This window comes from Macrotis lagotis, chromosome 7 (assembly GCF_037893015.1).
Source record: "Macrotis lagotis isolate mMagLag1 chromosome 7, bilby.v1.9.chrom.fasta, whole genome shotgun sequence".
Taxonomy (NCBI): Eukaryota; Metazoa; Chordata; class Mammalia; order Peramelemorphia; family Peramelidae; genus Macrotis; species Macrotis lagotis.
Window position 1 is genome coordinate 10,959,963 of NC_133664.1, and position 24,868 is coordinate 10,984,830.

General features: G+C 37.9%; 1 protein-coding gene across 2 annotated transcripts in view; it reads right to left on the minus strand.

The window, feature by feature from the left end:
* Positions 1-2,635: 2,635 nt before the first annotated feature.
* TMEM196 (transmembrane protein 196) overlaps positions 2,636-24,868 on the minus strand; it is a 58,102-nt gene continuing 35,869 nt past the window's right edge. For both annotated transcript variants that reach the window (XM_074195038.1, XM_074195037.1), the window contains exons 2-4: positions 12,558-12,614; positions 7,511-7,765; positions 2,636-2,695 (exon numbers count right to left, since the gene is read on the minus strand). In XM_074195038.1, the coding sequence (XP_074051139.1) occupies positions 2,636-2,695; positions 7,511-7,765; positions 12,558-12,614 (372 nt within the window). The remainder of the gene's footprint in view (positions 2,696-7,510; positions 7,766-12,557; positions 12,615-24,868) is intronic.

The window sequence follows — 24,868 nt, forward strand, 5'->3', positions numbered from 1 at the left end:
TACATTTGGTGGTTTCTTCTGTTATTCAAAAACAAAACAAAACAAAAAAACTCCAATCTTCCAAAGTAATAGAATCTTAGAGAGCAGGACTACAACATAATGACCTTGGATAGTTGGAATCAACAGGGCAAGGGGCCAGATGGGCACATGCACATGACCCAAGAGCTATTATGTTTTAGTTCAGGAATTTTCACAGGATGAATGAGTAACTTCTGAAATCAATTAGCTTGATAATGTAAAGATATGGATAAGCTGGCAAGGCTTTATTAAGAAAAGAAACAAGAACCAATAACCTTGAAAAGGCTGTGAGTCAATGTTTTCATCCAGAAAGACAATGAAGAGGAATTCCATAAACCTTTAGATTCTTTGGTTTCTAAGGATTGGGAAGGGCATAATTATTATTCAGTTTAGAACTTAGAATTTTAGTTTTCTATTAGCTGAAATTCTGAGCATTTTTTCTACATAAAATTCATAGCAAAGTTCTAAATAGAAATTTGTTACTTGTAAATTTTGCAGTTCACTTATGCCATGCTAAGATATCCCAATATAAAGAAAGATATGATAATTGTAGTAGAAGTAATTCCTTTTTCTAATGTTTGGAAAGTGTTCTTTTTCCTTACCATTGATTCTTTTTCTTTTTTGCAAGGCAATGGGGTTAAGCAACTTGGCCAAGGCCACACAGCTAGGCAATTATCAAGTATCTGAGGCCAGATTTGAACTCAGGGACTCATGACTCTGGGCTGGTGCTCTATCCTCTGCACCACCTAGCTGTCCTGCCATTGATTCTTGAAATCCATATCTGATTCAGGGAAATTTCACTAATCAAAAATTAATTTCTATCGTTGTTGCCAGAGATTCTATGAGTATTAAACAGAATGGAAGCATAAGTGGCATCATTGAAAGCACATGGGAAGAATTCTCAAGAAGACCCAGATTCTTCTAATCCTGCTGGAGTCATTTAAATGCAGTGTGACCTAGAGGAAATCACTGGATTTTTCCAGGTATTGGTTTTGTTGTCTTTACATGGGGAAAAGCAATACCCATTTCACCTGCTTCTTAAGGTTGTGGTAAGGATTATATGAAATCATGTGAGAAAGGACCTTGTACAATATAAAATCAAATAAAGATGGGAGACTGATGCAAAGGTAAATGCATTCATTTCCCAAGAAGAGATCATTTCCTATCTCTACTCATACTCACCAGGGATTATTTAAAGATTTAGGCATGAATAGTTTAATACATTTAATCTCTTCAAGTTCAGACCTTTTCTGAGGTCAAAGAAGACCTAATATTTTGGTTAATCATGAATACTTAATTGCTTTATTTGAAGTTTTTAAAAAAGGAAACCTAAAGTCAATTTGTATTTCATTCTTTGAGAACAGGATGACCCGAGTTTGACCAGAATGCATTTATAATGACATAGCATGAAAAGTTTATATCAGTAAACACATGGCACCCAGTTTAAATATGGATGATGTGCATATGAAATAGACACCAAGATATAAAAACCTGTGTTTCATAAATCATACTTAGAAGTTCCAATTCAACTATGATTTTCCTTTCTGCTTCACCATCCTGTTCAACAATCCCTCTCTCCATTACCCCAAACCAAATACAGCATTATTTATACCCACCAGATGGATCCATGGAGATCAAAAAAGGACAAACATCAAAATTAATTCAATGATGTGTGGTCTCTGAAATAAATATAGGAAGAAATCCCCACAAATTTGTGGGGATAAAGTCTTCTCTATAGTTCACCTCTTTTCAATTCCCCTCCCCATTCTATTTACATACATGTATGTTATAAATATATGATATATATTCTATATTTACATTATATATGTACATATTTCTCTGTATTCAAAGTCATTGTTTATGAACCTAAAGATTCTTCTGCACAATCTGATGAAAGAAAAAAATAAATTTTGGAAAAATCACAATCATTTTGCATCGTTTCCAATCATTGGGCAAACAGTATAAAGCTATCATACTGACTGGTATTCTTTCTGAAAAGATAAAAAAATCACTTTACTTCTAATTTAGGTTTCATTTTATTTATCTTATTTTATGAATAAATTAAGAAATATGCTGAATCCACAAGTTGGAAATATTTACAGATTTTTTTGTTTTTTACAAAGCATGGCTGAGAATTTGAATCATGTTCTTGAAGCCATCCACTGTTCAGTTTAGCAATATCCTCAGGTGTTGGACATTCTTTTAATTTGCACATTGAGATCAATCATAAGTAAGAGCCACCTTTTTTTTCTCCCCTGTCTTTTTGACATGCAAGTCAAAGTGTTACTTGGGTCATATTGGAACTTGATTTTTTTTTCACTTATTCCCACTTCTAAAAAGTCTTCATGAAGGTGGTCTGAAAAACTGCTCAGAAAGCCCTTCCAGGAACACTCCTGGAAAATTCTTAGCCCAACAGAAAGAAATGGAGAGATAAATGTGGCCAAATCCAGGAAGAGAAATGTTAGTGAAAATCCAAGAGGGCTTTGTGCCAGGAAGATCCATAATATCTGAAACCTGGCAACAAAAGCCAACAATGTTTCCATATTGGTTAAATCCTTTGGTATATCCTTTTATGATGGAAATCCAGAAGAAAGAAAAAAATGTTTTTAAAAATGTATCATACTCTTCCATTAAATATCAGTTGTGGCCCTCCATTGCTCATATTGTCTGTCATTTCCTGTTAGAGAAAGAAGATGAATTAATCAAAATGCATTTCCATGGAAGGGAATTCACCTAATTATTGGTTTTGTTTGTCAGAGATTTTAGAGAACTTTGAAAATTTGATTAATTTCCCTTTTATTTAGAGGAGGGTAGCATTTAAATAGATCATATCCCATGATGAGTTAGAATCCATAAGAGGTGTTAGAATAACACTCTAAAGAAGTTAAATACTCCATTCATATGGCATTCCAGAAGGATGAATCCTTTCCTTCCTGGCCTCTACCCTACTATGATTTGGAAAGATCCAAATTATAAAGAAAAATAAAAGGAGCAAGTATCCAGATTTGTTCATATCTTGGGCTCTTCTTCTGAAATTGCAAGCAAAGGTGGTAGCAAGTACACTGGGATGGCCTCTCTACCAATAGGAAATGGCTAAGAGTCAGCAGATGAGAGAATGGAAGCTCCAATAAGGTAGCAACTGTATGCTGCTTTGGGTTTTAGAGTCTAGCAAAGTGCTCAGAATCCATTCATGAAATATTTTCCAAGGGAACTTTGAGATCATGTAGTTCAACTCCTCCATTTTATAAAGAAATGAGGTCTAGGATGGGAGTGTCCACTGCACCATTGACTATGTAACACTAGAGATGGGCTTTGAGTCTGCAGTTTGAAGATTTTTTTCTCATAAGACTAGGATATAGTAAAAACTCTCTTAAATTGCTTTTATAAAGATCATTTACTAAGAACACCTGAATAGGGAAGTCTTTTGGGAAGGAAGGAAGTGAAAATAGAGAGCCATTAGATTTCCCAAGAGAAAAAGATTTCATCTGGGTTACAAGAAACAAAGCAATTTGAATTCTAGGAGGGAACTCTTACAGTCATGAGCCCCACTGAGCATGACTTCGGATTATATAGCAGGGTCAGGGAAAAAAGCCTTCTTCACTTGCCTGCACACATTTGCATCCTGTTCAATATATTTTATGTTTATTTTTAGACAAGTGGTTATTGGCACATGAAGGCACTCAGAGCTCCCCACAAATATGCCTATTGACATAGCCCAAATTCAAAAGACCTTTTAAAATAGGACAGAAGAGAATGATACCAATGGTCCTTATGGCTACCTGCTATGATTTTTATAAGGTCCATGTAAAGATGAATTGAAACAAAGGTAGAGGTTACTTTGTGATGTTTTTTAAAAACTCAAACTTTTAAAAATTGGACATTTTCTCTATATGGGATGAACAAATTGGAGGGGAAAGGAGATGAGGTTTTATGTTTTCCAGAACCCCCAATATATATGCTAATTTTTTACAAGGGAATGGGATAAAGTGACTTGCCCAAGATCACTTAGCTAGGTAATTAAATGTCTGAGGGCAGATTTCAACTCAGGTCTTCCTGACTGCAGGTCTAGCACTCCATCCACTGTACCACCTAGCTACCCCATACATGCTAATTTTGCAAGAATTGTTTTCTTTTCAGAAATGGGGACAAAGTAGTTGATCTTTTAATGTTCTGGGCCCCTCCTCCCTTTATGAAGTATCCACAACACTCCACAAGTAACTCCAAGGCCTCTGTCTTGTTTTTAACTAATCATCAACAAATTTTCTTCTTACTCCAATTGAATTGATGGACTTAAAGGTTACCTTTTGCAAGGAGCCATTTTAAGTAATGCTCTTAAAGACTGGAAAGTATTCAAGATTAAGAGAAAATGTTTTCTTCAAAGTGTAGGCCTAGAAGAGGACCAGAGGCTCCTTGGAATTTAAGCTAGGAAGGAGGGGGAAGGAGGGGGAAACATTAATCCAAATCTCTCATTGTTCAGAGGAGGAAAATGAGATCCATAGAGGCCAAATAACTTGATATGAGGAAGTGTTCAGGGGTCAAGAGATTTGGACCATATTTCTCAGATTCTAAGTTCCTCTAAAAGATGGGTTTGAGAATTTTCAGGGAAAACCAGGTAGGGCACAAGTTAGGAAAATGCATTGGGTATTCACTGGAAGTGACTGAATGGTGACTGGAGCTTTGTAAGATGTTGGAATATGTGAATCTGAACTTTGGAGGAATCACCACCTGATCACTCTATCACCAAAGTCAACTCAGCCTCTTCAGAAATGATTCTCCCTTCCTCAGTACTCCTTTTCAAAGCAAACAAAATGCTCAAAAAACCACTTTTCAGAAGCAATGACTCCATGTCCTCTCCTTTTAAACATCAGTTTTTTTTTTAAAAATGTTAAAAAATAAAGAAATAATACCCATACCAACTTATAAAATGTGTTTTTAAAAATTAATGGTTAAAATCTTTCAGAAAGTTTTCTAAAGGAATCTATTCTTTTTTTAAAATGTATATTACCTTCACTCAAACCTACAAAACTATTGACAAGAAGGAGGTGTGCTTCATTTTTCATTTAGAAGATCTTTTAGGTAGGCATACCTAAAAGAGGCAAGAATATTCTATTTTCATTTGGTCATGGCCAAGCTATTTGCAAATATGCACTTCTCTCCAAAGAAATTAATTATATATTATATATACATATAATATATTATATATAATATGTAAAAATAAATTGTATGTAGTTTTAGTCATGCTAGTAAAACTATAAAAAGGTACTCTATTTTTTCCATCCTTCATATAGGATTTGCTTTAAAAAATATATATAATCACATAGAAAAACTTGAAAAAGTAGAAGCAACTTAAGAGAGTTTTCATTGTAAGAGCATCACTCTGTCAATAAAATCTCATCAAGAGAATAGATAGCTTTTCGATATCCCGACACATGTTATACTAACATCAAAAGGAGAGGCTGGGCACAATGGTTCTAAACTAGAGACATGATGCAGCAGAAGTGAGAGAAGGTATGAATCATCCAAGCAGAAATGCTCTTGGATGCCTCCAGACAGGCAGAATATTGAAAATATTCAACCAACTTTTAAGCAGCAATACTGTGCCATGGAGAAGGAGGTCACTTCCTGGAAGTGGCCCCTGTGGAAATGACATCATAGCATCAGCCCATGCTGATGGGCTGTCTTCATGATGCCCTCTGAAAGGTTAGTAGGTCTTGATGTGACACAACAGTATGGTTACTCCCTAGAATTCAGCGTACCTTGTAGGTAACTCTGGTGTCGGGGGCACCACCGGGCAGCTGGGCAAGTCGGTTATTTCAATACCCCTCAATCTCTAATATAAATATAACAATCATATGGTAAATATTGCACAGACATAAACATGTAAAACATGGCTAAATCATGCTGGTATCAATTTTGTACAAATGTATATAGATATTTATGTAAAGCACAAAACAGCCAGTATCCAAAATGAATGAGGAAATCTCTGCAGGGCAAGATGTTGCCAACATTTTTCAGATGATGGACAACTGCTTCTACTGGTTCACCTCTGTCCATTGGAACACCCATTAAATCAAAGATGAATTTCTTTTTGGAGGACTCATGTCAATCGGTCTGAAATTGCTTTTATTTGGATCCTTTAGCATTCTTCCTTTAATTTGCCTCTCAATATTGCGCCAAAAATGGAAATTCATGTAAAACTTCACTAATAGAGGGCTCTATTTCTGCCTCCAATTCCTCTCTGACACAACAACTTAAGATAGTAAAGGGGTGGATGATTCTTCCTTCTGCCCTAACTCTTGCCACTGTTCTCCCCATGATGCATTGCAAATGATGATGTGATATATATATATATATATATATATATATGTATATATATATATTTCCTCTTGTTAAAGGCACTGTTCCTTCTCTTAAATTTTCCAGTAGTGAGAATAAATTGGAGCACTATGGGCTGTATTCAACCAACTTACACAAAGACTTGCTTTGCTGTTACATGGGGCCATTAGGAGTTCCTGCTAAAAGGGACTCCCTAAAATAACCCTATCAAATTATTTAACTTTCAGGAAAGGCAAAAGAAATGGTGAGGATCAAAGAAAATATTACTTAAGGATCAAGAGATAATCAAGAGCTGAGAGAGACTTGGGAGGCTAGCACCTTTATTTTAATGAAGAGGAAATGGCAGACCAGGGAACCAATATGTCTTGTACCATCACCAACCACTCCCACCAGTTACTAGCATTTTCATAGCTCTTTAAGGTTCACAAAAGTCGTTATAAATATTAATTCATTTTATCTTTTAAGTAACCTTGGAGGCAAGCGATATTACTTTTCCCATTGTTCAAACTAGGAAAATGAGGCTGGTGGGGTAAAATGATTTATCCAGATCACCAGATTTGAACTGAAGTCTTCCCAACTCAAGGTCCAACACTCTACTTACTTCATCACCCAACTGGATTCACTTAGTAAGTGTCTTAAGTAAAATTTGAACCCAGATGCTCTGTTGATTTCAAAATCTGTACCAATAAGGCATCCTTTTTCCTTTCCTTAACTATTTTTATATTTGTAGATCTGATTTATGTCATTGAAAGCTGCCAGTTGAAAAGTCAGAGTAGAAGAAGAAGGGAATTCATTGTATAACTTTGGTGTTAGCAATCAAAGGCTATCCCAGAGACATTTGTCCCACCAATATGACACATGAGCATTTGTATAAATAAGATCTTTCATTATTTTGAAAGTAATATTTTTAGGACTGTGTCTCTGAATAGACAGAGATGCCAGAGAATTATACAGGAATGGGTATAGCCATGAAGTGCAAAGATACAATACTGAGAAATAACTCTCACCAATCCAGCAGGACTAAGCCTCTAGAGGATGATGGTCCACATGGGTCTCCCAGACATTGTCTCATCTAAAAGTGGCAGCAGGTTCCCCCAGCCGCAGAGTGCACCCTTCAACACAAATGGGCAGTGATGGGGCCCGGCCCAGAACTCACTTTTTCTGCCATTTCGTGGGAGTGATGCAAGGAGTGCTCTCGTTCTGAGAACATGCGTCTTTGTTCATAACTGGCCAGGCGGCAAGTGAGCCAAGAAGAAAGGGTGCAGCCCCCAATTCCAATGCAGGCCAGACACATGGAAGCCAGGCGCAGCGGGTAGAGTGAAGATGTCTTCTTCGTGACTGCTCGGAGAAACTGGAAATTCAGGATACCACCAATTAGCCCACAGATGCAGCAGGCTGAGAAAAGGATCATCTGTTGAGAAAGAAGAGACAGGGTGTTGATTGAATGTGAGGAGTTGGACTTTACTCAGAGGGCAGATTACAAGTGAATTGATGAAAAAAGGTATTCATTAAGTACTTTCTATGTGGTAAGGATTGTGTTTAAAACTGGGGATACAAATAGAAAAACAAAGCAATGGCTGCTCTTAAGGAGATCACACTCTAATTGAAGGTCATAGCTCATTTAAACAAGTTTCATCTTAGGGCAAATGGAAAAGTCCAGAAGACCTTAGGGAGCATTAGCAGATCAGAGTCAGGGGTGTTAGAGGGCTGTGCATATGGTAAGAATTAAATGTCCTCCATCTGATTACAGGGTTGGTAGTTGATGACTTTCAACTCATCCAAGTGATATGAACAAATAGGTGACGTTCCCTGCCATCCAGTCCCATTTGGTCTGGGTGACCCAAAGGTTAAAGGGGGAATGGCAAAGGGAAGTCAAGAGAGGAGGACATACTAGGTTGGGTTTTCCTTCATCCAGTGGGGCTAGACGGGGTCTGGGAGTGAATGTTGTTAGAGGAGAGAGAAAGTTGAATGAATGAATGAAAGTTCTGAACTTTGAGAGCAGGTACTATCCTTTCCCTTCCTTTGTATTGTCAGTGCTTAGGTCAGTATCTGACACATAGTAGACAATAAATATTTATTGACTGAATGACTGAATAGATGAAAATCTATTCCTTAAGAGTTAGCCATGTGCTGAATACTGTGCTGAGTGCTGGAGGTTCAAAGTCAGCCCTTGCCCTCAAAAAACCTACATTTTAATAGAATAAGGTGGCACATAGAAAAGTAGGTTAGCCAACGAGGAGTGTGAGTGAGCCTCCATATTGAACAGGAGCCATCTTTTATGCAGTATGGGAACATAAGAAGGATGTCTGCTTAAGGCTACATTCACAGGAGGTTAAAAAGCTCATAATTTGACTGATTTTGCAATAAGGAAATAGTAAATCCAAATCAGCGTGAAATAATTTCTCTAAATTCTTTTATATATGTATTATGTATACATATAAGAAGACATATACACAGTCATATATGCACATTATGCTTCTATGTCTAAACACATAGAGTCAGAATTCAATTCAGTTAAATTCAACAAACTTTTACCAGGCTCTTACTCTGTTATAACACCAGGGTAGGTGTTGAGAATATAAAGATATATAAACCATAGAATGGTGTCTACCATCCACTAATTATATCCAATTATGGTGAAACACATTTAGCCAGAAAAGTCAGTAGCCAACTAATCTCAGGAGGGTGAAAGTACTATCCCTGGAGGATCAGAAATAGTTTGTTGGGGGAGGCACCTGTCATAAGTTTGGAGAAAAATAAGAATTTTAAAAGGGGGTAGATAAGGTGGGGATGAATTCCAAGCAGGAGAGACCCTTTGTACAAAGGCAGGGGAAGAGGACGGGGGAGAAGTGGCAAAACTAGAGCAGAGAGTGAGTGAAAGGTAGTGATGTGGGAAAAGTTCGTCAAAGTAGACCGAAAATCTCGATGGGGATGGAAAAATGGAGTCTCAGTTTTCACAAATCAGGGAGGCCGTGGTCCCAGAAACAACAGATTAACTAGATTGCTGTGGATTCAGAGCAGACTTTGTGAGTACTTAGGAAAAATCCAGGAATTACTTGGAATAAACTTGGGTTCACTAAGCCATTTCAAATTATCTCCATTTCTTTTATTAGATGGAGTTCTGTGTGGATCAAGGAAACCTTAGAAACACTGAGCATCTTGCTTTTAGCAATCAATAAATCAATCATCAGAATATTATAAAAATCCTACATGTGATAAGCATTTCCCTAGGTGGGCAAGAATTGCATGTGGAACAAATTCCATCTTGATATGTTAATAAGATCGACAAATGCTACCTGGGTGACAATACTAATATATGAATTGATAGCCAGTTGATAGACCAGTATTTCTAATCTTGACTTGGTGTCAACTTGAACAGAGGAGCAGTGGTGAGGAAAATACGTTTTTGGCCCTGTTCAAAAGAAATAGAAAACTCCATCATTTTAAGATTGCAACAAAAACCCAAAAATTATATAGAGGATTGTTTTTATAGATGGGTTATTGGGTCCCTTTTTGCTCTAAAATTCAAGGGTTCCTTTTGCTCTAAAATTTTGTGGTGCTGTGAATAACTGTGTTGCAAGGCTTACAAGAATATACCTTATTGATCCAGATTGGGGAAGCTAGGCAGTGTAGTAGACAAGAGTCCCAACCCTGGATTTAGGAAGACTCATCTTCATGAGTTTGGATTTGGCTTTACACAGCGCCTGTATGCGCAAGTCGCTTCATCCTGTTTGCTGTGTGTTCCAATCAGTAAAATGAGCTGGAGAAGGAAATGGCAAACTATTCCAGTATATTTGTCAAGAAAGCCCCAACTAGGATCAGAGAATTTGAATGTGTTTGAGAACCATAACAATAACAGCATTGATAAGGTTTGGGAACTCCAGGTATGTAAATATAGATGAACACTTTCTCTGCAATTTATATTCTTAGCTGCCTAGAGGACTGAAAGGATTCGTGACTTCCAAGGTCCTACAGTCAAGTCTTCCAGGTTGTAAGAAAGTTCAGTATTCATCAGATTACACTCCTTTATTGAGTGCAGAGTTGCTGTTGTTGTCAGTATAAATTTGGAAAAATCAGCAAGATATTTGACCAAGATTTCCTAGGTGTCACTGATTTCTCATTTATATTAAGCCCAATGAATAATTACTATAGCATTGGTTCAAGGAGTTCCTTCATGAAGAAAGAACTGATCTTTCTCTAAACAAAACAAGTGACCAGGTAGAGAATCATATATAAAAAGCACTCAGATAGTAATTGAGTTATCTTTGGATTATACATTTCCACTATCTCAAGATATCAAAGTAAGAAGAAGACCCAAGATGGGAATGGGACTCTCTGGTGTCATCTATGAGTGTGATAAGATCATAGATTTAGAATAGGGAAGGAGATTAGAGCTGATTAGCAAACCCTGTTTACAAAAAAAAAAGAAAACCGAGGCACAGAATGGTTAAATGATTTTCCTAGCAACACATGCCCATTAGGCATCTGTGGTGGTTCTGGAGATTTAAATGTAGATCTTCCTAGCTCCAAACCTGGTGCTTTTCTATTATGGCATAATGGATATAGAGGGTCTTCTTTAATGCTCCTGAAGATTTCTCTACTATTTTATCATCTGCACCAGAGGTCGGCACAAAAATCGTAATCATTTTCATAGCACTGTTCCTGAATATGAAACTGGAGAAGATGACACTATAATCTATGGAATAGTGGTTCTAAATACTATTGGAGGAAAGGGTCAGGGCATAGGGTAGAGGCTTTGATCTAATATTTTTCTTAATTATTGTGATCATAAAGGGGAAGATCTCCTTTTGACTTTATAATCTCTGGAGAAAAAGTCTAAGTATATGGAGTCCGTGCCCTGGAAGGAAGAAGTGGTAATGATGAGAAGATTGCATGAAGATAGACAAGGCAAGTTCCCAAGCTTAAACTATGATCCCTCCAAGGCCACCTTTCTAGGAGGATCTTTTTAGTCTTTGTTAACGTTCCCCTTTTACCCATGCCAAATGTGTGGTGGGGGTGAAAGCATTCTATACTGTAGTACTCTGGTCCATAGATCTGGAGCTACATAAGGCTTCAGATACTAGTCCAACCCTTTCATTTTAAATAGAAGGAAATTGAGGTACAAGGAGATAAAGTCACTTGCCCAAAGTCACACAAGCAGCAGGCAAGAGAAGCAGAATTTGAACTCCATTTCTCTCACTCCAGTAGCAGAGCCCTTTATCATGCCACCTGCTGCTTTTCTCAGGGAGGAACAACTTACCAAGAGATCAGATTGCTAGACCCAAACCCTGCTCATGTCTCCTGGTTTTCTATTCCTACCTTAGTCCCTGCTACCATGAATATGATTTGTAGCCCTCCGTGTGAGAACTCTTCCCTCATTCAGAGACACATCCTTCACTCCTGGAGCTCATGGCTATTATTAACTCCACAATTTGCAAAAGTTGATTTTCTTTTTATCTTTCTGAAGCAATCTATATAACAGAAAGCCTGTCCCTCCCCTTCCATTTTCTAGCCTCTGGTTAAACGTCAGAATGGGCAGCAGGAGCTGGTTCCTCAGGCATACATGTACCCAAGATGTGGGTCCCCCTAGCTGTACTTGCTCCGATCTAAGGCCCCTGCTGTCACGGGCCTTCATGCTCTTGGCAAGCTGAACATCTGTAAGCACTTTAGACCTGGTGCTCCAGGCTTGGCGCTTTAAAGAATCCTGCAGGGTGTTAAAATCAAGAACTAAAAAAAGAAAACTGGAAAGCAACTAAGCTTTGGATGGCTGCAGGGTGCCCACTTGCAAAATGAGGTCTGCAATCAGAGCCAGTTGGGCTCCCTTAGGTCTAGGTCTGTACTTAAGCAGTTAAAGTTCCCTGGGACTCCAGCTAATTGCTTTGGCTTGTTGCTTGAAGAGTCACGTGCTTTGCCTGCAGTCTATAAAGTGGCAGACAAGAAGTTGGCACTGCTGCCAGGATCGGAAGTTATATTCTAGGGCTATTTAAAGAGTCCATTCAAGCTTTCCCTATTGTGCTGCCATCCAGTGACCCCACTGTTTTTCTGGGAGAGAGGACAGGCTAGAGGGGAGGGCTGTTGCTTCTTTGTACTCATTATATCCCAAATAAATAAGTGACCTTGAGCACATGGAGATCATAGTGGACATGAGGCCAGTCAGCCCTGGGACCCTGAAAAGACACAGAATGAGCAATGTGAAAACTTACGACAAGTCCGGACTTTTTTTTGGCACACAGAATTCCACAGATGCCGCAAAGCAGAAACTAGAAATCAAAGGAAAGAGAGAGAGAGAGAGAGAGAGAGAGAGAGAGAGAGAAAGAGAGAGAGAGAGAAAAATTGATTATTGCATCTTTCCTGGCAAAGGAAATCCCAGGCTACAATCCCACTTCATTTTTACAGATGAGAAAACTGAGGCCCATATAGATTATTAAGTGCCTTGTGCTTATGGTCTCCTATGTGTTAAGTGGTAGGGGTGGGATCTGAACCCAGGTTGGCTCATTGTACATCCAGGGCTCTTTCCAATACATAATGGTTCCTCTTTTTTTTTTTATAAAGCAGAATTTTACTTGCTAACTTTAGGGCTGATCCTAAGGGGAGAAGTGTAACATATTTGAAATCAGTCTTTCAGGTCCTTTTGTCTGAATTCTAGCCTCTGAAAGAGCAGCCAAGTATGCTTATGCTGTCAGAGAGGAAAGTTCTATTCAGGTAAAGAATGACTCTACTTGATTTATTCATCTTGAGGAGATGAGGGATTTATTTTGCTTTGTGTTTTAATGCCCCATTTAAAAAAAAAGACCACAGAGAGAAGCATGTCTAAATTAAATTAATCACAATAGTGGAATTTTAGATATCAACAGGGAGGATAATTTGAAACAGAGATTTCCTGGTACTTCACAAAAAAAGGTTTGGAGATTTATTTAGGGCTTTTATTATAATGTTCATTTTTTAAAAGAAAAAACATGCAGAGTAACTAATTTTCAACATTAAGGAATGAATCAGCAATAGTATAATTTTAGACATCAGGGACCATATTTCAGAACAGAGAATTTTCCTGGTATTCTACAACAGGGGACACAGCTGAAGAATTCACTGGAATATATAAATTGATACAGTGGTGCAGCTACTAAGAAAATGAAATGATCAAAACATTCAATTGTTTCTCTATTATTGACTGTTTGGGGTAGCAAAATTAGATGTACAACATGTTTCACAGTGTCTGCCAGGTTTTTTTGCCATTGCAGTTTCCAGGAATCTGTTGTAGCAATAGACAATGACTGAAAAGAATCAATGTAAATAAGAAATAAACAATTCCAGGACTTTTTAGAATGTCAGTGAAATGTTATGCATTTTTTTTCCAAGCCTCAGAATGGAAAGAATGGAAAATTCTTGTCTTCCTCCCCTCACTACCACCCCTAAAAAGGAAAAAGGAAAAAAGAAAACACACATAAAGAAAAATGTTCGTTTGTAATGATACACTTAAACATCTGACCTCAAAAAGCAGTTACATTTTTACAACTGGTCATTAACAATTTTTAGGAATTTCCCAAGTAAAAATTATTGGTAAAAATAAAATAACATGAAACATGACTGAAAACAATGTTCTCAGGGATTTCTATGTTGTAACAATAAACCCTTTGGCTAGTCAGAATTACGTTATGAAGAGAAACAAAATTCTATTTTTTTCCTCTCTGTTCCTAGCTGGAAAATATTTTGGGCACCGAGATTTTCCTGCTATCAGGTTTGTTCAATGGAAAGTTCAACTTGCCTTAAAGTTTTAGTTAGTTTTGTAAGCTGGATCCATTCTCTTCATTTAGCACAGCGTGCTCTCCTAGAAAGAAAATCCACTTGTACATCTGAGAATCTGTCAGCAAAAAGCTTTATTCTGTTTGCTACAAGCCAAGGCAGGGAGAAGGATCACTTGGTAATACAGAATTGTTTCCTTGGAGATGTGTGAGTTTCTGAATATAAACCATTTCTCTCAGTTCTCTGAGTATAGAAAAAGGAATAGTCTGGATTCATTATTGCTCAGCCACTGGAAGGACAGCAGTTCTGTTTGTAATGAGTGCAGAGAGATTACTTAAATTGTGAGTCTGTATTGACTATGGGGTTGTGAGACTGGGTAGGCTCTTGTTTGGCTTTTGGTTGACCTTGAATAGAAACTGTAGCAGAGGAAAGCAAAACAGAAAGATGAGATTTGGCTAGTGCTTCCCCTGGAAATGGAAGTTTATTCTAAAGGTAATACAGCGTTCTCATCCTCTGCTACCAAAGTACTATCCACATTGAACAAATAATCTAGAAAGATGTTTAAGAATGTCATCTAGCTCTTTTAATCTTTCTTTTTTTTTTTTTTAAGGTTTTTGCAAGGCAAATGGGGTTAAGTGACATACCCAAGGCTACACACTGCTAGGTCATTATTAAGTGTGTGAGGTCGGTTTTGAACTCAGGTCCTCCTGACTCCAGGGCTGGTGTTGTTCTATCTTCTGCACCACCTAGTCTCACCTAGTTCTTTTAATCTTAATAGGAAATTATAGAATCAAAAAATGTCATGGCGTCATAATCTTGGGCCTGGAAAGGACCTCAGAGATTATATAGTGTAAATCACCCACTTGAAAGAGAAAATGGAGGTCTAGTAAATAGAAACAACTGGCCTCAAGGTCACACAGAGAGGAATAAGGCCCAGATCTCCACTCAGGTCCTTTAACACTAGATCCAGAATACTTTGTCCCATTTCACAATTTTCCTTTGTTCAAGGAAATGACTGTGTGACGCTGTGACAGGAGATATAGAATAAGTCAAGTGGCATATTGACTCAGAAAATGACAAATAAGCATCATCTGTGTTCTGCTCGATTTTTATCTGCTTGCAAAATCCTTCCCAATTGTATTTCCATCTTGTTCTGGGAGGTTTTGGAGAGGAATGAGGCCTATGGGCCATGCATTTGTCCCTTGGGTCTACAGAACCAAACTAGTTTGCAGGCAGCACATGCTACTTTTTCAATGTCACCACAAAAGAGACAGTTTATAGATGAGACAATTGCTTAATTTCAACATCTCTCCTATAATAACCAGAAGTGAAGGAAGGGAAAACAAAAGCTACAAACCCAGTCTTAAAATTGTCAATCACCCTAACTCATCTAAATATATCAGGATGCCAAATGTCAGTCTACCTTGTGCCCTCCAGGGTACAACAGGGAGTGGCTAGTCATAATAAAAGACTGAGATCTCCACCCCCAGCCCCACCTCTCCTTCTCTCTCTCTCTCTCTCTCTCTCTCTCTCTAACTGAAGAACCTTGGAGAGCAGCTTCACATATCACTGTTTACTAAATGTTTGTTGAGCTGCATTCGATTGGACATGAAGACATTTCATGTCTACATCTCATCCATGTTTTCAACAGTCATCAAAAGTTCAGGAGCTGTTGAGTACCTAGGAACATAACAGATGAAAGAATAGAAATTCATTTTAGCTTAGCAGTCTGAAAATGGCTAGTTGCCCAAAAGGAGTCATTTTGGTATCAGGCGGCTTATTGATTAGAGGAAAAATACCGATTAGAGCAAAGAATGAAAAGAAGTAGAAGCTATGGCAGATGATTTAAATAACTCCAGCCTGAGATATCTCGATATTCTTTGGGTGCTAAAAGCAATATCAGTTTAGCAAAGTTTGAAAAAAGAAAGCTATATGATAATTTCATTATATATTTAAAAGGAACAGCATCATATAGAATAAATTTTCAGTTTCATGCACACATCTTTTTTCCTATTTTCCTATGTTATGGAAATGCTTGTTTTATTTATTAAATTAAGAATGATATAAATCGAATAGGATAGAACAAATAATTGGACAAATAGAAAGAGAGGGGGAGAAATTGAGAAGGAAAAAGGAAGGAAGGAAGAGAAAAAAGGGGAAAAGGATAGGAGGAAGGAAGGAAGAACATTTGTGAAGACTATATTTTAGGCTAGGTTTTCTCCTGAGAAATGGGAATATGAATCAATCTAGGTGAACTGATCAGGAGGAGGAGAGGCTTGGAAGTTCTGACTGAGAAACAAAGTTGAATGAAGGTTTTGTGGTTTGTTGTTTGGTTTGTTTGTTCTCTAGGCAAGATAAGACAAACTTACACTAATCTGAGACTTGGAGAGGTCCTGCGGAGGATGTTTATAAGTGAAGCTTATGTAGTAGAAGGTAGGGTTGGGGATACAGTAGAAATGGAGACAGCAGTATAAGCATTGCCATTGCATAAAATAGTGAGGGCGGAGGGAAAGGAGGGTGGTAGAAAAATGTGGGACTTGAAATCTTACAAAAATATAAATGTTGAAAACTATCTTTGCTTGTAAAGTTAAAAAATAAAATAAACGTTCAAAAATAAAGGAAAGGGGGCGGCTAGGTGGTGCAGTGGATAAAGCACCGGCCATGGAATCAGGTTCAAATCTGGCCTCAGACACTTAATAATTACCTAACTGTGTGGCCTTGGGCAAGCCACTTAACCCCATTACCTTGCAAAAAAAAACAGCCTAAAAAAACAACCCCCCAAAAATAAAGGAAAGAAATCCACAATGATTTATGTTTCTAGCACTCATTGTTTGCTCCTTTTTTCTCTTTTAACTTTTAAGAATAAATGATAGTGAATTTCATATGATTTGTTGATAACAAACTGTTAAATGCCACAAAAAGCCAAAGATGTTTGGTTGCTGTTGGTTGTTTATTGTTGTTTTGGTAATTTTATTACCCATTTATGGACTGATAGTCACTGACAGGAATGTGTAGCTCCTGCTTTTGTGATTGAAATTTAGCCAAAAGGGTCAAGGATCTCTATCTGTCCCTCATACCTCTGCTTCTTGTTCAGTGACTTCTCCAGGGCATCTGTGGGGAGCCAGGGTGCCACTGGGTATCAGAGGGTGTATTAGAAAGTTTGGGAGGTATGGGCTTCTAAGCTAATCAGTCTTAGAGGCCTACAACTCAGGATATAATAAAGAGAAAAGGACCCATAGAGATTTCCTCTGTCCAGATCCCAAAGGGACATAATGAAAGGACAGGTGTGACCATATCTGGTCCTTGCCCATGAATTCACATGGCTCATTATTACTCCTTGCCTCAAACATAAGCTTCTTTGTATCTTTTACTTTTATAATCCTTGACAATCTAACACTGTAAAATCCAAATTGATTTTTTAAATAATTGCCCACACAAACATTTCATCTTCCATATCTGTGCCCTTGCACAGGTTGAGCTGCATGCATCAAATTCATTCTTTGCTCAGCATCAGGCTTCAGGATAGCTAGTCTTCTTCAAGCTCATCTCAGATTTCACTTTCTACAAGGGATTTTCTTTTGTCCTTAGTCAATAGTGACCATCCTAGAAATTAATTTGTATTCTTTCTATGTATCTATTTATCTATCTATTTATCTATCTATCTATTTTTATATCTATCTTTTCTTCCTTCCTTCCCTCCCACTTCCTTCCTTCCTTCCTTCCTTTCTTCCTTCCTACCTCTCTTCCTCCCTCCCTCCCTCCTTCCCTCCCTCCTCCCCTCCCCCCCCATATTGACAGTTCTCAAGGAATCTCTCTCTCTTCCCATTGATAGGGAGATTCCTTGCAGATCACCTATCTATTGTATCCCTGGTAATTACAATGCTTGGCATATTTGAATTTGAAATTTCAAATTTTGACTGGAATATAATGACATATTTTAAGCCAAAATGGCCCCCACTCAAGCCCTCTTCAAAGTCTTATACTTAACTATAGCCAGCCCTTTGAAATCTAAGCAACACAGGAAGCAGCACATTCTTTTACTACCCTGATCCTCACTTTCTAATTTGCAAAAGAAAGATGTTGTATTTCATATTAAGTGACCCTTGGCTAATTTAAATTCTATGAGAATCTGTATAAATTACACTAACATGTAAAGGATTGATTCACAAAGACTCTCATGTGAGATCTTTGTTAACCTGAATGAATCTTTAATTGATGACATTATAAGCATATGTGGTAAAGGCAAGGGCTTTGAAGATCAGAGAAGAGAATGGCTGAATAATCTAGCAAGAATGAGCAATAATGTACAGAAGGGGTGGCTGGTTGGTGCAGTGGCTAGAGCACTGGCCCTGGAATCAGGAGGACTTGAGTTCAAATTCAGCCTGAGACATTTAGTAATTACCTAGCTATGTGGCCTTGGGCCAGCCACTTAATCCCATTTGCCTTGCAAAAAAAATAATGTATAGCTAATCAGAAAACTATACTAGTACCCAATGATTATTGAGAAACAAGAGAAGCAACCTAGAATGTTGGAAAGATTGGATAAGCATGACTTAAGAAATGACGCTCTGGGCAGTGAATAGAGCTGGGATCAAAAGAGTTGGATTCAAATCTTTACTCTTTCTATTTTCCACTTCTGGGACTTTGCATTTTGCTGGTTCTTAGTTTTCCAATCTACAAAATGAGAGAGTTGGATTTAGTGACCTGCCATTTCTCTTCCATCTCTACGATCCTAAAAGTTACACAGGATGTGAATTAAGGCAAAGGTGAGTTACAAAATTCATCATGTCAATGATTACTTTTATCAGTGAAGTGTTGACATATCAAAGGAAAGAAAGCAAGTGAAGAATATCTAGGACTTCAGTAGGAGAATATTTTAGAAAATAATTTCTGTCACTTCTTAAATCATAATATATTTCATTATCATTTAAGAATCTACTGACCCCACTGGGGCAGGCCGAGATGGGAGGTGGGATGTTCCAGATGGGTTAAATCATTTCCTCCATCCTTCCCATCCCTTCCCTCAAATCCAAGTGAAGACAGTACAGCACCCTGTACCCAAGAGAGCTGGCCATGACACCATCCTCCCAGAACTCTGGTTCTTCCAGAGGCCTCCCTATAGACATAATCAAAGGCTGGAATCTTTGTAGACATGTAACCTGGCAGTTTACTCTGTGACAGCTGAAGTCTCCTTTCCCACAGGAACCTTAGCTAAAGAATGTACCGGGAAGGAAAATCCTTGATGCCAAAATTCTTGGCACTGATATAGTTCAACCTGAAAAACTTCGATTTTTTCAGTGCTAATGACTAAATAAAGCCAATTACCATCTGCTTTACTATTGCATCCTAAGGAACAGGGAGCTTTTGTAGTTGACTTCTAGCTAAAATCTTACAAATATGGCATCTTCTGTGAACTTCTTGAAAGCAGATCTTGTTTTTTCTGTATGTATTTTGGGGTGATGGTGTGTATTATGTGCTTGAATGACCCTGGGCAAGTCATTTAATATTTGCTGCTTTAGTTACCTCATTTGCAAAGTGAGGAGAAGAATAACATTTCTCTCCTAGGGATGTTAATGAGGATACAATGAAATATTATTTGTGAAAACTTTTGCAAACATCTAAGTCATGTATTAATTATTCATTTTTCAAGATGCGAGGACTGAACTTTGAGCTGAAATAAATGAAGTGAAAATGTAATAATGCCAGATCACACTTAATAGAAGAAACTTAAGAAAGTATTTGGTGCAATCCCTTCCCTAAAATGTGCCAGACATCTTGTGCATCTGGTCCATGGAAAAAAGCTGTTTTATTTAACCAACAAGAAAATAAAATGAGTGAAAACTATTGCAGATTTAGTTTAGCCATCCTTACCTTCAATGATCCATCTGTCTATAGAGAGATCTGTGATCCTCAGTATTTGTAACAGAAAGGTAATGAAATGTTTTAGTTGGAGAGACTATGTTGGTTCTGATTCTGTTTTAATCTTTTTGTCTTTATCTCTGGAACCTTCTGTCTCTCTCTCTCTCTCTCTGTCTCTGTCTTTGTCTCTCTGTTATTTGATTTGCTGTTACTCTCTATCCATCTCTGTCTCTCTATGTCTCTATCTCTGTGTCTCTCTGACTCTCTGTGTCTTTGTCCCTCTATGTCTATCTCTCTGTCTCTGTGGTTGTGTCTGCCTTTGTCTCTATCGTTTTGCACTTTTTTCTGACACTCTCTTACTTTGTGTGTTTGTGTGTCTGTCTCTCTCTCTCTCTATGTCTTTCTGTATATCTCTCTCTCTCTGTCACTTTCTCTTTCTCCCATACAAGAGTGGATTGAGGGTCAGTCTTAGAACTCTGAAAACCTACTTGTGACACATACTTCCACTTTGACCTTGCACAAATAACTTGACATCTATGCTTTGTTCGGTCATTTTTCAATCACGTCTAACACTTTGTGACTTTCTTTGGGATTTTCTTGGCAAAGAACTGGAGTAGTTTTAGCATTTCCTTCTCCAGTTCATTTTAAAGATGAAGAAACTGAAGCAAACAGGGTAAGTGACTTGCCTAGGGACATACTGTTAGTAAGTGTCTGAGGCTGCATCTGAACTCAGGCAGCTGCTTTCCTGACTTCGGGACAGACCCTTTATTTATTGAGTTACCTAGCTTCCCTCTCTCTCTGCCTTAGCTAAAACTAAAAATTTAGGATTATAGAAAAAGATGCTGCCCTGCATTGGTATATGCGATCCTGTTTCCCTTATTCTACCTACGAGCTTCTCAAACTAACCAAAAATCCTGTCTCTAATCTGAAGTTACCATAAAGTGAAAAATAAACAAGACACTCTGATATGCAAAAGTAAAAAGAATGAAGGAAGTTATCTACCTGAGAGTCTTTTGTATTTGTATGACTAAGGTAACAATAACATTGACCTCCTAAGGCCTTTGTCTATCATGTGTGATAGTTATGTGTGAGCCATTTGGAAAAAAAATAATAAAAAACCAACCAACTCTCAATCAATGAAGAGGTATCATTTATAATAAGGAGCATAACCATTATCATTCGAACTCACCATCATCCTCTTTCTGGTCATACTCCATTCCGGCCACAGTGGACCTCTGCCTGCTTTGAACACCCTAGCTCCCACCTCTATGTTGGAAATTCCTTCCCTCTTCACTGTCACCTTTCCAAATGATTCTCTTCCTTTGAGATAGCACAGTTACCCTCTTCTCTGTGATATCTTCCTGATCTCCTTACTCTTTTGTTTTTTTGGTTTTTAGAAGGCAGTGGGGTTAAATGACTTACCCAAGGTCACATAGATAGGTCATTTGTAAGTGTCTGTGGTCAGATTTGAACTCAGGTCCTGCTGACTTCAGGACTGGCGCTTTATGCACTGTGCCACCTAGCTGCCCCTTTTCCTTACTTCTTATTGAACTTGCCTTCAGCAATGTGTTACCTCCCATTAGAACTGAAACTTTTACTTGGTCTTATGAGCCAGCAACCAGCACAGCCTTGGGGAGGTGTGGCTGGTGCAATTTGTTTGTTTATTTTGCCTCTGTGTTTATAATTTGATGAACCTCAGGTGCTTTTGAAGAGAATTTTCCTCTTCCGATGCAGAGGGTCTCTTTTTCTGCAGATTCAAGTCTAGGCCACTGGGAAGTGGTCCAACTTTTCCAAGGTCACAGAGCTAGTAGGTGTCAAGAGGCAGAAACTGAATGTCGTCTTTCTGTAAAACCAGCTATCCTATATTAGACACCTAATGATCCCCAATATTTTTCATAGTAAATCTTTTACACTTTCAATTATTCTGGAATTGACTGTATCTCAGGCTTGTCATTTCTCATATCAATATGCCGAGTCTGTGATTGTATAGAGTTACCATTAACTGAGGATTTTGGATAGGAAAAGAACTACTTTTTTGTCATTGAGGAAACAGCAAAGTTATTTTTACCTTTCTTCTCCTGTAAAGTTAATAATAGACCAGAATTTATGAATTCCTTTGCATAAAATTAAAGCTGGCATCCAGTCAGGGAGTTTCTATTTCAGATTACTTTCTAGATACTAATTAATTCGTTGTCAGAGCCACCCATCCAAGTCAATTACGTTTCTCAAACAGGCAGTTAAAACAGAGACACAAAATGCTGATGCCTTACTCTAGAGGGATCATAGGATCCAACATGTAGTTACAAAAAATCTAGTTGAACTCCTCATTCGACAATTAGGGATCCAGGGAGGTTGCAACTCTCCCCAAGTCACACTATGTACTAAGCATCAGAGAGGAGCTTCAATCCCAGGTCCTCCATTCCACAGTCAGAGTTTTCACCACTATTCTGTGATGTCTTCCAGAGGAAAGAGTATGAACTAGATTAAGACCCAGAAAGTTACTGCACTGCAATAAGGTTTCATTTCAGTCTTTTGTAAGGAATGTCAATGATGGCTTTATTTTTATATTACATTATTTCTGGATATACCTCTTCATCCAGCTTGTGACCTGTCCCTTGTAATAAAGAAAAGCAATGGAGTAGAACCAACTGATGTACAAACTGAATTCCATGGGGATCCCTACACTGGGCACTTTGCTTTTCTAAGTAAAAGCTGGAGATGTGTGTCCTAACCTCCTCTCCAATATCAAGACTGATCAATCAATAAAACATTTAAGGAACATATCCTATGTGCCTGCCTCTACTGTAAGTGCTGGGGATCCAAAAGCAAAAACAAAACCATCTTTGTCTTTCAAGACCTGACACTTTATCAGGGAAAATAATATGGAAAATTATATACAAAGTAAATATAAAGAACTTGAAAGGTGTCTTGTAATTAAACAATAAAAAATCTGCTTCATGAAGAAGGTAGAGAAAGGGACAGGTGAGTGGTGCAGTGGATAGAGCACCAGCCCTGGAGTCAGGACGACCTGAGTTCAAATCTGAGCTAAGGCACTTTGATAATTACCTAGCTGTGTGACCTTGGGCAAGTCACTTACCCCATTGCTTTGCAAAAAAACAATTTTAAAAAAGGTAGAGAAGGAGCCTAGCACTAAAAGAACCTACAGATTTTGTCACACACACACACACACACACACACACACACACACACACACATTAAGTCCCTCCTATTTGCCAGGAATTCAGCTATCCTGGGTACTAGGGTTATAAGCATGCAAAGAAACTATCCTTCGCTTTCAAGAAGCATACATTCTATGGGGATGAGGGTATTTATGAATGCAGATAAGTAAATGAAAAAATATATCAAGGAAGGTGGGTGTAAAGTAATAGCAACTGGGGAAATCAAGGAAGGCTTCAGCCAGCTAAGAGGCATTTGGAGCACATTTTAGTGGGTGTGATAGAATTGATTAGGGAACAATAAAAGGAATAGCGTTCCATAGGGAAAATCTGATTGAACTAGAGTAATATTAGGTAGTGATGGGCCCAGTTAGCTCAGTTATGTGATTTCCTTGAGTTCCTGTCTGTAACATTTGAGTAAGAAAGCAGAAGGTGAATGCTGGGAATAAGTCAGAAGTGGAGTTTGGTGAGACCTGAGTGGTGTCCAGGCATAAGGAATAGATGCTTGCACATCAAGAACAGACTCAAATTGAAACTAGGTGAGAGTCTTTAGTACTTATCAATGATATGTTCTAGCAGTTGGAATTATCCTCTAATTTATTTTCAAGTAATGCAAGGACCATAAATATTAGCAGGAACTGAGATTCACAGTGGAGTTAAAATTGTGAAGGGAGGAGCAGAGAGCCAAGAAGGCTGATTTCGTGTTGGTTTTCATCACTCATTACGCCAAGGTAAATAATGTTTTTCTTTGTTTTTATCTTTCTTGAAGATGCATCTATTTATAGAATTATTTCCATACGTCCATGAATTCTCCATCCTATTCTTTACTGTGCAGTAATAGTTCAGTATGTACATTTTTCAGAGTTTTTAAGTCATTCATCAATCAATAACCTCCCACAGTGTTTCTAGATTCTTGCTACTACAAAAGTTCTGCTATGAATGTTTTGACTCCTATGGGAACTTTTCTTTCTGTCTGACCTACTTGGATTATTTGCTAAATAGTAGCACCTCTGGGTTTGATAGAGTGGGAAATGTTTAGTGACTTTTCTTGTATAATGAAAAATTATTTTCCAGAAAAGTTGAGTCAGTAGTTTTAATGCTTTTCTATGGAATCTTCTAGAAGATGATATTATCATATTATTTTTCAATAATGCTGAAATTATTAGCAAATTAGTTCATTTCTACTAACCTTGTACCTTTAGGGTGAGGACTGAACCAGAAGAAGATGGAAAAGAGATGGAAAGAAGTGGCAACAATGTCCCTACACCCAGTGAAGAATTACTAGTCACATCTCTTGTGGTCTGTTTACTAATATTTCCTTTTATTTTCTTAAGGAAGAAAAAGAAGGAAAGAAGAAAGGGAGGGGGGGAGGAAGAAAGGGATAAAAGGAAGAAAGAAAAAGAATGAAAGAAAGAATGGAGGGAGGGAAGGAGAAAGGAATAAAGGAAAGAAGGAAGGAAGGAAGGAAAGAAATTAGCACTTATTGCCTTCTCTATGCTAGATGTTTGTAAAATATTGTCTTGTTTGATTCTCACAAAAACTGTGGAAGGTAGATGCTATTGTTATCTGCATTTTGAAGTTCAGTTGAAGAAACTGAGGCAGAGGTTAAATGTCTTTCCTAGGGTCATATAGCTAAATAAGGAGGGTTAAGCTCAAATTTGTCAAAGTCAGGTGTTGTGTCCACCTTTGAGGGCAAGATAGGAATAGAAATGAAACTTTGGACACCAAATTCTCTATAT